Here is a 13,877-nt window from a genome sequence, read left to right as displayed (position 1 = left end):
AGAAACTGCTTAAGAGCCAAGAACAGCTTAAAGTCATCACAACAGTAGGCCATGCTGTCAGCTCTAAAACATCTTACCAGTTGTTCTTTGGGCTGCTTTTGTGAAGCAAGAATGAAGGGAGAGGCTGAGGAGGGAAGGTTAGTATCTGGCCTTGACTTCCTCTAGCCCTCAAGAATGTTATGGCTGCTGCTGTTCCCTCTGCTGCCACAGTAACAATTAAATAAATGGAACGGATAAGAAAAGTGACTGTGGGGTACTCTACAAATATGAAGTGGCATAGAAATATAAAGTAAGAATGCTCACACAATGAAACTGTGGTACAAATAATGAAAACGTGTTGCATTCAGCAAAATCAGTGGTGCTTGAGCTAGGAACTTCAGGCCTACAAACTTTTGAATTCTTTTCTTTGCCCTGAAACCTGTTCTTCTGTTTACTGAGCTCTGCTTTAGGTTTCCCCTAACCCCTCTTCTTCCCCTTGCCCTTCAGATGCTCAACCTGTTCGTGGCCGTCATCATGGACAACTTTGAGTACCTGACTCGGGACTCCTCCATCCTGGGGCCTCACCACTTGGATGAGTTTGTCCGCGTCTGGGCAGAATATGACCGAGCAGCATGGTGCGTAGGCCCCTCGGCCGCCCCAGCGGGGCCCACCAGCAAAGGTTTCTGGAGTTCCCAGGGGAGAGGTTGGAATTGGAGCCACCCAAGTGCCTGCCTGTTACAGAAGGAAAGGAGATTCCTCTTGATTGTGGCCCATGGAAGAGGCTCTGGTATCAAGCCAGTCACCAAAGACTTCTGTATCCTCCTTTCCCCTCTCTTTCCTTCTGTGACAGGGTTTTCCCTTTCTGGGCTGGTCTCATCATCCAGTCCTCACCTCAGATTATTTGGGTTCAATCCCAAGAGAAGTTTCCAATAATCTTTTTCTGCCAATGGTTAGTGGACTCCTTTGAGTTATCAGGGAGTTTGACAAGGGTTTTTGGCCAGCTGGACATCTGGCCACCATGATCAGTGACTATGAGTGTTTTCTCTTTCTCATTCCTCTCAACAGATACAGTTGGATATAACTCTGAAATTATTTTTTTAAAACCAAACAAGTTGTTCTTCCAACTGTTCCCTTAAATATTTGTGGATTTTTATTACACGGAACTAAATTAAATGGTAGGAATTGGTGAAGATAACCTCTTTACTGTCTCTTTTGCTGTTTAGTAGTTCTGAAGTAGTTCTAGAACAGGGATTGGCAAACTACATCCCATGGGCAAAATTCAGCCCATTGTCTGTTTTTGCAAATAAAGTTTTACTGAAAGACAGCTCAACCATTCATTTACGTATTGTCTCTGGCTGCTTACATACTACAAGGAAGAGGTGAGTGATTGTGACAGAGATGGCATGGTCCTCAAATTTGAAAGTCTTTACTACAGAAATATTAGGTTGGAGCAAAAGTAATTGTGGGCCATTTTTGCAACAACCTATATTTTACTGTCAAAAAATTTACTGCCAAAAACATTTGCCAACCCCTGCTTTAGAATATAAAGGCAGCATTTTGGCCCTCATGGCTGAGGACAAGGTGAGAGTTCTATGAATGCTCACTCCAAAGGAACGGTTCTGTTCCAGGTCATTTTAGCTTTTGGGTCTTAACTCACCAATCCTCTATCCATTCTGGTCCCCCTCTGAAAAATACTACAAGAAATGTTATCCTTCACAGACATGGACCAAGTTGCTTCCACCTGGAACCCCCTTCATAATCAGAGACTTTTCCCAAAAATCTATCCTCTGGTGAGGCTTTTGAACTTGGGTCACTGTTTTAGAGACTGGAAGGGTGAATCAGAATTCTTTCCTTCATTAATTATTAATGACTTAGGGTACAGAGTGATCTAAATCCATTCCTATTACAATGGCTGAGTAACAGCTTTTTCTTTCTGGTCTTACTTTCTAGTAAATAGATCTTAGAAAGCAATGGGCAGTGTGTTAGAGGAGAAGGCAGCCAGGCCTACGTGTCTTCAGCTCCATGGCCTTGGACAAGTCACGTAACCACTCTGGGCTTCTTTACCTGTAAAATGGTGATCGTGATACCTACATAACTTGCAAGGTGGTTGTGAGGATGATATTAAATCATGTGTGTAACTGTTATTATAGTCAACAATAACCACACAGAAATGCTAATTGGAATGTCTAGAAAAGCAGCCTTTGTAACCATGGATATCTATGGGATTGGGAGCCTAAGAAGGGACCTCTTCACTCACCCAAGAGGAGAAACCAACTGTGAGCAGAAAAGTCCATTGTTCATCTGGGCTAACTCAGGTATCCTTGGCTTCCAGAAACCCCAGCTTCTTGTGGTTTCACTTATCTTGGGATCCAAATGCCATGTGTATAAAACATGCTCCTCCCTACTCATTCCAGTTGCTGGGAAGAAATGATTCCATGAGGATGAATCATGAGACTCAGACATGTGGACTGGGAAAGAGCATAAAGACAAAGAAGAATTTCTTCTGTGTGCTTTGTAATTCACAGTGTAACTCATTCTAGTTAGAGTTTGGTTGGCTTTCTTTATAAGGTGGGTGAGGAAGACTAACAAAGTAATGTGAGCCAATGTCTTCAAAAGAAGGACTAATACCAGTTGCAAAAAATGTCAGTCAATAGCCACTCCCAACCCACCTACTTCCCAATCTCACTAAGGCAAAATGAAAGGACAACTGGCTAAATTACCTCCTCTCAAGAGTTGAGAGACTTGGAGGTACTGATGAGCTGCTATCTGGAAGAATAGGAGGAGTCAACCCTCAAATTTCAAAAAGCCTAGAAAGAGTAAAGCTGGACTGAAGCAATAGTCTCCATACGGCTGCAAGCAGGGACTGAATGCACAGAGGTGGAGATGCTGTGCTTATAATTTCCAGTGGAAACCCTGGTCTGTTCCAGGGTGTTTACAGACCTGCAGATCCCTGGGTGTTGCTTCTTTTTCTGGACCCTGACAGAGAAGATGCTGTAGCCACTGAAAAGTAATCAATCATTAATCCTATCCCTTCCATAGGAAGCTGGTACTCTCTAGTGGGCTCCTGGGTAAAGGGTTGGTAAGATAGCTAGAATTCTGGCTGGCTCCAGCCAAGCTGCTGTTGGCTGAGTGGCAGAAAGAGGGCTGGGGGGAGAGTGTCCATGGCTTCCTCCCTGGCTGCTCTCTGAACACAGACCTCAGCAGGCTCCTACTGAGTAAAGAAGACTTGCCCAAGCTGAACACAGAATAATCTGTCACAAAGAAAAGCAAAGCCGTTTGTGATTTCCCTCATGCCAACTGTGCTCCTTGCTAATTAGCCTAATGGGAAATTTGTCTCTTCCAGACTTCAGAAAGCCGCTGACTTCCCACTGCCCCTGAAAAGCAGGTCTGAGTAACTGACTGTAATCAGTGCCTGTGAAAAGCAAACAATTCTGCAGTCCACTTCAAGGCAGCCTGGCATCTGCTCTGGACAGCGGTCTGAGTCATTTGTGAATTGGCAGGCTTTGTTCCTAGAAGCCTAGCTAGAGCCAGGGCTGTGTCTGCACCTGGCCAGGTATGAGCCAGATAGGTATAATGAGGTGCTCTTGGTCATTAGGCAGTTCCCTTTGGCATTGACTGGGCTCTGATTTCCTTAGAAAATTGCAGCAGTGCAGTTTGGCAAGGTAATGGTTCTCTGGTGCTTACTGTTTTCAGTCTTTCCTGGTCTGGCTTTGCCAGGCCCAAGGAAAGAAGCTGCTCTGACCTCTTTCAGCCATCCTCTTCATGGCTAAGCTGTCATTTCTTTTCCACCCTTCTCTGAGTGTCCTATTAACCCACCTGTGCTTCCTTTACAGCGGCAGGATCCCGTATAAGGATATGTACAAATTAGTGCGGGTGATCTCGCCTCCTCTGGGCCTGGGAGAGAACTGCCCCTACAGGGTGGCTTGCAAGGTTTGCCTCCCAGTCCCCAGCCATGACCTGCCGTGGGATGCAACATCTAACCCCTCCTCTCTGTCCTCTGCTCCACCACCACTGCGCCACATGAGGGAACCTTCATGTTGCTTTCCTTTGAGTTTAAAGAGGTCCAAACCCTTCCAGAACCAGCAGCTGTTATATAAAGATAAGGGCATACTTTGGGGAAAAGGCAGAAGAGTTAAGAACTTCATATGAAGACCAATGTGATTGCTCTCTTCTTCACATGCACACACTCATGTATGTGTGTATATACACATGTACGTACACACACACACACACACACAAACACACACAGGTCCACCTTAGTCCGTATAGTTAATCAGAGGGACCTCTCCTTTCTCTGTAGAATGCAGAAATGTTTTTAAACCAGCAAAAGAATTCTGGCTTCTTTTCACTGGAGAAGGAGAAGACTCATTTTAGCAAAAGAGCCTTATCTTCCCATATGTAATGTATGGAGTATGATCCTAGTGATCCCACCCTCCCAGCTCCTGGATGGTCTGGTCAGAATGACTATGAAAGCTATAGGACAGAAGGGGTGAGAAACAAAGAATTAGGGCAAGAGGTGAGAGTAGGTAAAAGAGGCATGGATTTGGTGCTGTGTGGAAGAAAGTAGTAATAGCTCAGAGGGTCTGGGAAGATTACAGTGAATGAAGCACTACTGAGCAGAGTTCCTGCCTTAGGGTCCTGCCATGGGTTGCTGTGAGGGGGCTGTCATAATTTCCAAGTCACTTCTTGTCAGTTAGACCAAGGGGTGAGTAGAACCTCCCTGCTCAACTCTGCCATACCTGGGGAATTCTCTATATCCCAATGGCTCTACTAAGCCCCTATGTAAGGCCAAGCCTGCTAGGTAAGGAACCCTCTCCTGGTGCAAGTGGAGGGAAGCATGGGCTGCCTGGGGCATAGCACTGCCCAGGCAGCTGGAAGATGACCTAGGCTCAGGAAGGATGCCAGCCTGGACAATGGGATAGAGCTGGCCTGGGATGGTGACACAGTGATTCCATACTCAGGAGGCTGGACAGCTGCCTCTGCTGAGACTCTTTAAACTCCACCCTGGTGAAACCCGCAGCCGCATGTGGGAGAGCTGGGGAGGGTAGCATGGCATGCAAAATGCTCTTCCTCCTCCTGTTTTTGTTTCTTCTGTCCCCAGCATGCCATCGACCTGGCACATGCTGGGGAATAAAGAGCAGTCTTGTCCACAGAGCCAGGTGGAAGCAACGGGGCCAACTCTTTGAGCAGCAAGCACAGCCCACCACCTTCAGTGCAAGACGCCGCCTCCTGCTGCACACACACACCAGAGGGGGGATACACGACGTTCTGCCTGTGGGTTCAGTGGAGAACAGCCTGACTTCCAGGCCAGCGCCCCAGCCGGGGTCAGAAACTCCAACCCATGGCTGGAGCACCGTCTATCCGGTTTATACCGCTCACACACAGCCCTGGGAATTGAAAATAAGCTGTGTTGTATTGGGGAGGGATGAAGTGAACAGGGAAGTCAGGGGAATGCTAATCAAGGAGAAAATGAGTCCCCATGACTATTCCGATGGAGAGTCATAGGGACCAAAGGTTGTCACTAGTGTTCCCGGGTCTGTGTGGGGCGTGATATAAACCGCACCAGGATGGAGTCATGTCTACGATTTGCCTTGATTAACAGGTTTCCTATTCTTTTCCCGTTTGTCCATTTTGTTTTGTTTTTCTTCTCCTGTTTTCTGTATTTTGTTCGTTTTTGCTCTCTGGGAATGCCTATTCTCCTCTCCTACCTGTCTGCATCCTTCTCCCCACTTCCCTCTCCTTTCCCTGCCACCCCACTGCCCCGCTAACCCACCCCATCCCAACTCACCACCCTCCATGAGCAGTGGCCGCATCCATTACACTGAGATGTATGAAATGCTGACTCTCATGTCACCTCCGCTAGGCCTCGGCAAGAGATGTCCCTCCAAAGTGGCATATAAGGTAGACCACCCCTTCCTTTGTTCTGGGCTAGAGACCAACAGGAAATGGGATCTAGTTGTGGGGAGGCCAGAACATGGGGAGGAAGCCAGGCTGGGGAGGCGGAGGAGGGAACTAAGGAGGAAAGGCATGATGAGACTGAAGAGTCAGGAAGGTTCCCAGGAGGATGAACTCATGAGACAATACAAGGAATGGTTTTTAATACTGTTCAACATGTTTTTTTATGTGATATTTTGTGTTTCTACAACTGTGTGGCTTCTTGTGAGTGAGTTACCTGATAAGCAGTGTTAAGTGGTGTGTTTCCTTTTAGAGGAGGCAGAGTGGTGGCCTGTGGGATGGCATATATGGGCAAGAAGGAAGCCTACAGCAAAACAGCTATCAGTGCTCATATGCAAAGAAATATCTTCAATCAGATAAATTAAGGAAATCATGCGGAAATTCCTTTAAACATGGAATTGTTAGGAGAAAGGAAAATTCCTTTAAACAAGAAGTTTTTAGGAGAGAGGAAAACTCATAACAAATGTTTTCACCCATGACATAGGAAGAATGGCATAGGTTCCTTCTAGGTATAAGAAGAAAAGAGGAACCTGTCTTCCATCCTGTGATAGACTGAGGAGTGCAGCTCTATTCCACTAGCCCAGCTACCCAATTCTCTTGGAAATACTCAAAAGGAAGGGAAATAATGGGCACAAGTTGTATTCAGCATTAAATTTGACTTACTGGCATAATATAGTTATGGGGCCTGGCCCCAGAGTTATGGGTGTATTCCCCCATGGCTTGCTGCTTAGCGATTATTGTACACTGGGAGTCACTTGCCCTTGGGGTGCTCATAGCTTTTGGACATGAGTTGTTTTGCCACCCATTAGTAATAGTTACTGTTAATTCCCCTTTGCTATTTAGACTGACCTAGAACTCTGGAGCTCTTTCATTCACCTAGGAACACATCATAGTAATGTTTCCACTTCTCTAGATGTTTAAAGAAGTGGGAGAGAGATGGAACTCAAATCCAAACAAGAAACTGGCTTTTCACTCTAAGACACCATGTGGCATCAGCTTTAGGCAGGATGCTGCAATGGAACGTTAGAGACCCTTCTTTGGGAAGAGGTACTTCCCTCTCTGCCAGGCTGGTGGTTCTGCCAGAGGACGTTCTCCTGCTGCTACCTCACGTTGTATGGCCCCAGATAGCATCTCACTGGAACATGGCCATTAGGGACCCTCATTCCCCCCAGTACATGGCTCCTCGTGCACAGCTTAGGGGCTGGCATCCTTTTTGCTCACGATGGCCACATCCAAAAGTACCAGGTGGTAGAATGTGGCCTTGAATTTGTACTTCTGGGATGAAGCTTGGTGGGAGAAGGGGAGCGGGGATTGGAGGAAAAGTTAAAGAACTCCAAAAGCAAAATACTCTCTGGAAAGTGGATTTGGCCATTTCAGTGTGATCCCTTTCTTTGGGTGAGGGAAACAAGGCCTGCCCACTCTGCTCCTGCCTGGGCCACCCTTCCTCATTCTGTCTCCTCCGCTCTCCCCATCCTCCTACCCCAGAGCCTGTTTGCACTCTCCCCCTTGTCCATCCTGCTCCACCTCATCCTTTAGACAAGTTGGACTTATGCATGTTCAATCATGTGCTGGCAAATTTCATCTATTAAAGACTCAAAAAGGGGGCACCAGGATGCATCTTTCAAGTTAGATAAGCAAAGCAAAATCTCATTTTTCACTGTATTTCCATATGAGTTTCAGGGGGTATTCATGGGACAAGTGGAAATATGCAGCAGCCTTGAACAGGGAATGGAGCCACCTCTCAGAGCTGACTCCTTTCCTTGAGCCACTTCTTTTAGAAATAACTTCCCATCCCTATCAAAGACATTCTTAGGACTCCATGGGGGGGCCTTACAGAATAATTAGGGAAGCCCCTTCCCTTCGGAATTTGGCATCATTCCCTTGGTGGAGAAAAAACAAACTACAACAACAACAAAAAACAGCAGCAAACGAGCCTTAAGTGAGAAGCAGGGAGAGAAGGACTGGGGCAGGGGATGGGGATCCTTGCCCTTCTTTTTTGTCTGTGCATTTGACCTCTGCCCTTTTCTTCCTTTCTCACTGAGGTGTCTTTCCATTTTTTTTTTTTTTTTTTTTTTTTTTTTTTTTTTTTTTTTGCCTGCTGTTTCTTTTTTCTCTTTCACACAGAGGTTGGTCCTGATGAACATGCCAGTAGCTGAGGACATGACGGTCCACTTCACCTCCACACTTATGGCTCTGATCCGGACAGCTCTGGACATTAAAATTGCCAAAGGTAAGCTTAGGAAGGGAGGTGAGAAGGAGGAATTCTGGAACAACTCATGCAGGTGGCACAGGATGGAGATATTTGAACTGTCATCTATCCAGCTAAGGACACAACAATGCAGTCATCTGAACATCAAGTATCTGACTCAATAACTAATAATTGCCCTTTCCTTCTGGTTCAATGAATGGTTTGATAATCTCTAGGGCTTCTTTCAGCTTTAAAAGTATATGATCTTCAGTGTCTGGCTCACAATAGGTATTCTAGAAATACTTATTGACCAAAGGTTAATTTTGTCGTTTTTTTTCCGTATATGGTTTATTTTCTCTGAAGTCTTGAGAGGCTTCTGTGGCAGAAGGTGCTGTCATAGAGGCCACGGTAGTGTTTTATTCCTCTTGATTTCTAATCATTGATTTAGGAGAGAACAGGCTTACTACTACTTCCAGGTGGACCTTTAGCCTTTCTGCTCTTGTGCAATCTAAATCCTTTTTAAAATCAGGTCACTCAGACTATGGAGTTAGGGTTGCTGGAAGGACTGATGTGTGGATAAGAAGGCAGAGGAATGTACTTGCAGCTATTTTTATTTTCTCCTCTGATATATTGAGCACCTGGGAGGCTTTTAGAATGAAGGAGGAAGTTGCTCTTAGTCTGAGGGCCTCAGATCTCCTGGCAGGATATCCCTGAGTCACTGAAAAAGGGAGCCAAAATGTGTTCTGCTTCTTCAGCAGAAAGACCTGGTATTGCAAGATCCACTGTCAATCAGTGCCAAGATTTCCTCTTAAAATATGAGGTGCCCTGCTGATTCAGCTCCTACCTCCACCTCCTCCCTCAGTCCTGGTTATTTCCAGGTCTATTCTATTTATTAGTAATTTATCTTATTCTAGGTGGTGCAGACAGGCAGCAGCTAGACTCAGAGCTACAAAAGGAGACCCTAGCCATCTGGCCTCACCTATCCCAGAAGATGCTGGATCTGCTTGTGCCCATGCCCAAAGGTTTGGGTCTTCTCCTGGGTATCGTTGTCACCGTGGGCCCAGCATGTGAAGACTACGTCTTTTGGGGGAACCCAGAGTGATGAAAGAGATAAGGAAAGTTTGCCCTTTTCAATTAATAAGGACAAAAGGGACTTAAGGATAAAACATGTTCTTTAAGATAGGTCACTGTGGTCGTGGATGAGACTTCCTGGGTGTATAGCTCTCTCCCTCCATATAATACTGCTCAGCAAACCCTCATGGGAGAAAGGATGTTGTCACTTAGCTATAGAGATTTAGAATGGTAAGCGTGATGCTTACTCATGTACTGCTTATCCTCAGTATCATCACCATCACTAGGTGGGCATGCAAGCCGCCTGAGGACAGATCAGGGGACCTATGCACTCTGCATCCTCAGATCCTGGCACCATGGGGGCCCTCAAAATACACTGGTTGAATGGGTGACTGATAGCGCAGACCTGTTCCAGAGAGTGGTTAACAAAGCTTAGAGGTTCCTCACTCTTTCCCATCATCTTCTCCCTCTTCACCATCATGCCACATTTGTGTTTCTAGCCTCTGACCTGACTGTGGGCAAAATCTATGCAGCAATGATGATCATGGACTACTATAAGCAGAGTAAGGTGAAGAAGCAGAGGCAGCAGCTGGAGGAACAGGTGAAAGTCAAAGCCAGCATGCTAAGTGGGTGGGCCACGAGGAATTGCAGGAGGGGATAGGCCTGTGCATCCCTGGGGCATAGTGCCCTGCAAGGACTTAGAAGCAGCAGTAATGGGTGTGGGGCCCAAGAACTTTCTAGTGATGTGGAATTAGAAACCCAGTGGATCGAAGGTTAAAATGGTCAAACAAGGGATAAGTTATGTGCCTGTATTATCCACGTTAATTTTATTTTCCCCACAGCAAACTCTGTAGTCATTGGAATTCTTTTCTTCTCCTTCCCTCTTTTTACCCAGAAAAATGCCCCCATGTTCCAGCGTATGGAGCCTTCATCTTTGCCTCAGGAGATCATTGCTAATGCCAAAGCCCTGCCTTACCTCCAGCAGGACCCCGTTTCAGGCCTGTGAGTAGCACCAAAACATCCCTGGCATGGCTGCTTACAATCTGTCACCCATGCTGTTGTGCAGACCCCAAAACTCACTGCTCAGAAAGGCCCAAGAACGAATACTCTGAGCTTGAGTGATCCTTTTTCTGAAGTTGAGTATCTTAAAATGATTTTCAGCAGGAATAAGAGAAAAGCAGACTAAGCATACTTAGCACTGTGGTCAGTGTCAGAGACGGCGATCACTGTGAATGAACAATAGAAGAAGGGAGTTTGATTTGTCTTTTAATATACTTGGGTCTTAGGTGTAGTTCTGTTGTGAAGAAAAATAATCTCCTCTCTAATTCTTGGTTATCGCTTCCCCGTGGATCTAGTGTCCTGCTGGAAGATACAGCCTCCTTCACAGGTGCCATGCTGGCTGAGTGTAAGAGGGGAATGGAACCAGCAGTTACTGCTTTCCCTGAGGTTGACACTTCTAGAGACACTATTTGCAGAATCTCACTTGATTCCCACTCTAGCAGCCTACTATACCCTGGAGGTATATATTAATATAACCACTTTACACATGAAGAAACTGGAGGCTAACTGAGGTTAACTACGTTGCTTAAAGTCCTGGCTAGTAGAATGTGGAACAGGAATTTAAGTTCCTTATTTCTGACCCCAGAGTGTTTTCACTATACCATGTTTTCTTTAATGAACAAAAGGGACCTTATTCAGAAAGGGAACTTACTTTTCTATAATAGGAGTGAAAATAAAACACAAATTAAGGAATTTTCCCATCCTTCTGAGGGATAAGCCTTAGCCCCAATTAATCTACTATAGCATATATATCTCATAACATAGTTCGATCATCAGCAAGCATTTAGTGCATACCTAAAGAACACAAGTCTTTCTACTCAATGTAAATGAGCTTTTGTGATTGAGTTTAACAAAGTCCCAGTTCTTACAAAACCAGGAATCACCAAATCGTTTATCTTAGTTACTAAGAGAGTGATACTCAGGGCTTGGGAATGAGACCTCTGTCAGAGTCATTTGGAATTTCTCAGATCATTGATTTCTTTCTGCCTATGGGGCTGGACTGTTTTTGAAAAGCACTGTTTTCAGAGATCAAAGTCCAACATCTTTGGAAGAGAAGAAAGGACGAGAGTCATGACCAAGGTCATTTTTTTTTTTTTTTTTAATAATGTGATGAAGTGCAGGGTGTGAATTCTCCTGTCCACAGAAAACAAGTCAGTGTTTATCTTCTGCTTGTGTAGGAGGGAGGGAGGGAAGGAAGTATGATTGGAAGAGTGGGAACTCTCCACTGGAAGGGTTTACGCTGTTTTTGGTTGTTTGTTTTGAGACGGAGTCTCGCTCTGTTGCCCAGGCTGGAGTGCTGTGGTGCAATCTCGGCTCACTGCAAGCTCCGCCTCCCGGGTTCATGCCATTCTCCTGCCTCAGCCTCCCAAGTAGCTGGGACTACAGGCACCCGCCACCATGCCTGGCTAATTTTTAGTAGAGACAGGGTTTCACCGTCTTAGCCAGGATGGTCTCGATCTCCTGACCTCATGATCTGCCTGCCTCGGCCTCCCAAAGTGCTGGGATTACAGGCTTGAGTTGTTTTTGTTTTTGTTTTGCCAGTCCTTGGCTTAGAAATGGGGGACACCACCCCCTAAATTGCAATCTCTGTTTGTCTACAACAATTTGCTTTACAAATTAACCCACCACCATAAGATCACTCTGGCTTTTCTCCCATATATTTATTGATCCATTTACTCATTGATTTTTACTAATATTTATTAAGAGCCAATATGTCCCCAGAGCTGACTTAGGCACTGGGGCTACGGCAGAGAACACGTCCCCATGGAGACAGATCTGGAAGAAGAAATTACAAGCGCGATACAGGCAAACAATGCTGAAGGGTGGGCTGTTGTGATGTCATGGAAACAGCTCACCCAGTTTGAGGGTTTAGAGAGGCCTTCCTGAGGAAGTAACATTTGAGTGAGACTTGAAGACAAGCTCTTCAAGAGTGGTAAGAGAAAGTATGGTAAGTTTAAGGAACCTAAAAACTGTCATGATGGTTGGAGCATGGAGAGCTCAGGGGATGTGTTAAGTTATGGATTTGGAGAGATACACAGGGGCTAGTACTTTGGGGGCATTATAAGCAGGATAAAGAAGTTGGATTTTGTCTTAGGATAATGGGGTTTTATGCATCAGAATCATGTGATCAGATGTGTGCTTTCTTGAATTCAGTATAGGCTAAATGGATTGGAGGGAAGCAGTTCTAGAGGCAGGAACACCATTTCGTAGGTTACCGCAGTTGTGTAAATTATCAGTGATAGTAGCTTGGACTAGCAGGATAGAGATGGAGACAGATGGTCAGACGTGAGACATTTGGTAGATAAGACTGGATAGGATTTGGTGATTGATTTGGTACTTGGACTAAAGGGAAAGGAGGAAGCAAAGGATTCTGGGTGAAGCCTCTGGGTGCATGTTGGTACATTTCCTGACATGGGGATACTGGTGGAACAGCAGGCTGGTTCCTCAGAACCATCTGTGTTTCTAGAGCCATGCATTGTTCAGTAGAGGTTGATCTAGGGGTACAGTGGTAGACATGACAGATAGGGTCGCTCCCTCAAATAGGATGGAAAACCAGACATTAAACAGAGGATTATTGGAAAGAAGAAAAGTCGCATTTTCAGTGATTTAATTACAGCTCTGATAAGTGCTAGAAAGAGTTTACAGAGCGGTAGGGGAGTTGGAGAGAAGTGTTCTGCACTCTTAGAGTGGCCTCTATTAAAATCTCGAGGCAGAAACAAGCCTAGCCTATCCAATGAACTAAAAAAGGCCGCCATGTCTGGAGTTCAGGGAGCAAAGGGGAAAGTGGTATAAGAGGAGGCTAGTGAGGTAGGGACCACATCGTGAGGGAGGCTGTGTTCAGAATTCTGGACTTTATGCCCCAGCTTGACAAGGTTTTCAAAGTAGGAGATCACTCTGGGTTCCAGTTATTTAACTCTGTGAGATTATTAAGTGATTCCAAGGGTCCTCTCCCTCTATTGAGGATTCTATAATTATTTACTCTCTGCAGGACAAAAAGGAACCCATTTCTTTCTTTCTGAGACATGATCTCACTCTGTTGCCCAGGCTGGAGTACAGTGGCACAACCGCCTCACTTCAGCCTCTACTTTCTAGGCTCAAGTGAACCTCCTGCCTCAGCCTCCTGTGCAGCTGGGACCACCCCAGGCACGTGCTATCACTGCTGGCTAATTTTTTTTGTAGAGGCAGGTCTTGCTTTGTTGCCCAGGTTGGTCTCGGATTCCTGAGCTCAAGCTATCTTCCCAGTTCGGCCTTCCAAAGTGCTGAGAGTACAGATGTGAAACACAGTGCAAAGCTGAGAACTCATTCTTATAATAGCTGTGCTCTATCTTGTTCCCAGTGGTTCTCAGGAGATGCCACAAGCGAGGAAGATGACTGACATTTAGGCAGGTCATTTAAATATCGTAAAAACTCTGTAGCAGCTGTGAAAACTCAGCAAAAGCTCTCACTGGAAGCAAGGGACAGATTAGGTGATTCTCTGCTCTTCATGTCTTCCCCTGTAATCTAAAAAACATTCCTATTGATTGTTTTTAAGTAACTGGCAATCCTTGCTCATGCCTTGAGTTTTCCATTGGATGCAGAGTCATCAGCAGTAGACTTAAAAGAGATGGTGTCCCATCTCTCCCTC

At 45.5% G+C, this 13,877-nt stretch overlaps 1 protein-coding gene across 1 annotated transcript in view; it reads left to right on the top strand.

The window, feature by feature from the left end:
• Window positions 1–13,877, top strand: part of CACNA1E (calcium voltage-gated channel subunit alpha1 E) — a 503,244-nt gene that overhangs the window by 472,270 nt on the left and 17,097 nt on the right. The window contains exons 41-46 of the mRNA XM_055233511.2: window positions 487–614; window positions 5,784–5,880; window positions 8,059–8,164; window positions 9,037–9,144; window positions 9,694–9,794; window positions 10,089–10,195. Coding sequence (XP_055089486.1) covers window positions 487–614; window positions 5,784–5,880; window positions 8,059–8,164; window positions 9,037–9,144; window positions 9,694–9,794; window positions 10,089–10,195 — 647 coding nt within the window. The remainder of the gene's footprint in view (window positions 1–486; window positions 615–5,783; window positions 5,881–8,058; window positions 8,165–9,036; window positions 9,145–9,693; window positions 9,795–10,088; window positions 10,196–13,877) is intronic.

This window comes from Symphalangus syndactylus, chromosome 19, assembly GCF_028878055.3.
Source record: "Symphalangus syndactylus isolate Jambi chromosome 19, NHGRI_mSymSyn1-v2.1_pri, whole genome shotgun sequence".
NCBI lineage: Eukaryota > Metazoa > Chordata > Mammalia > Primates > Hylobatidae > Symphalangus > Symphalangus syndactylus.
The sequence above is the reverse complement of the archived record's forward strand: the minus strand, read 5'-3'. Positions and strand labels throughout refer to the sequence as shown.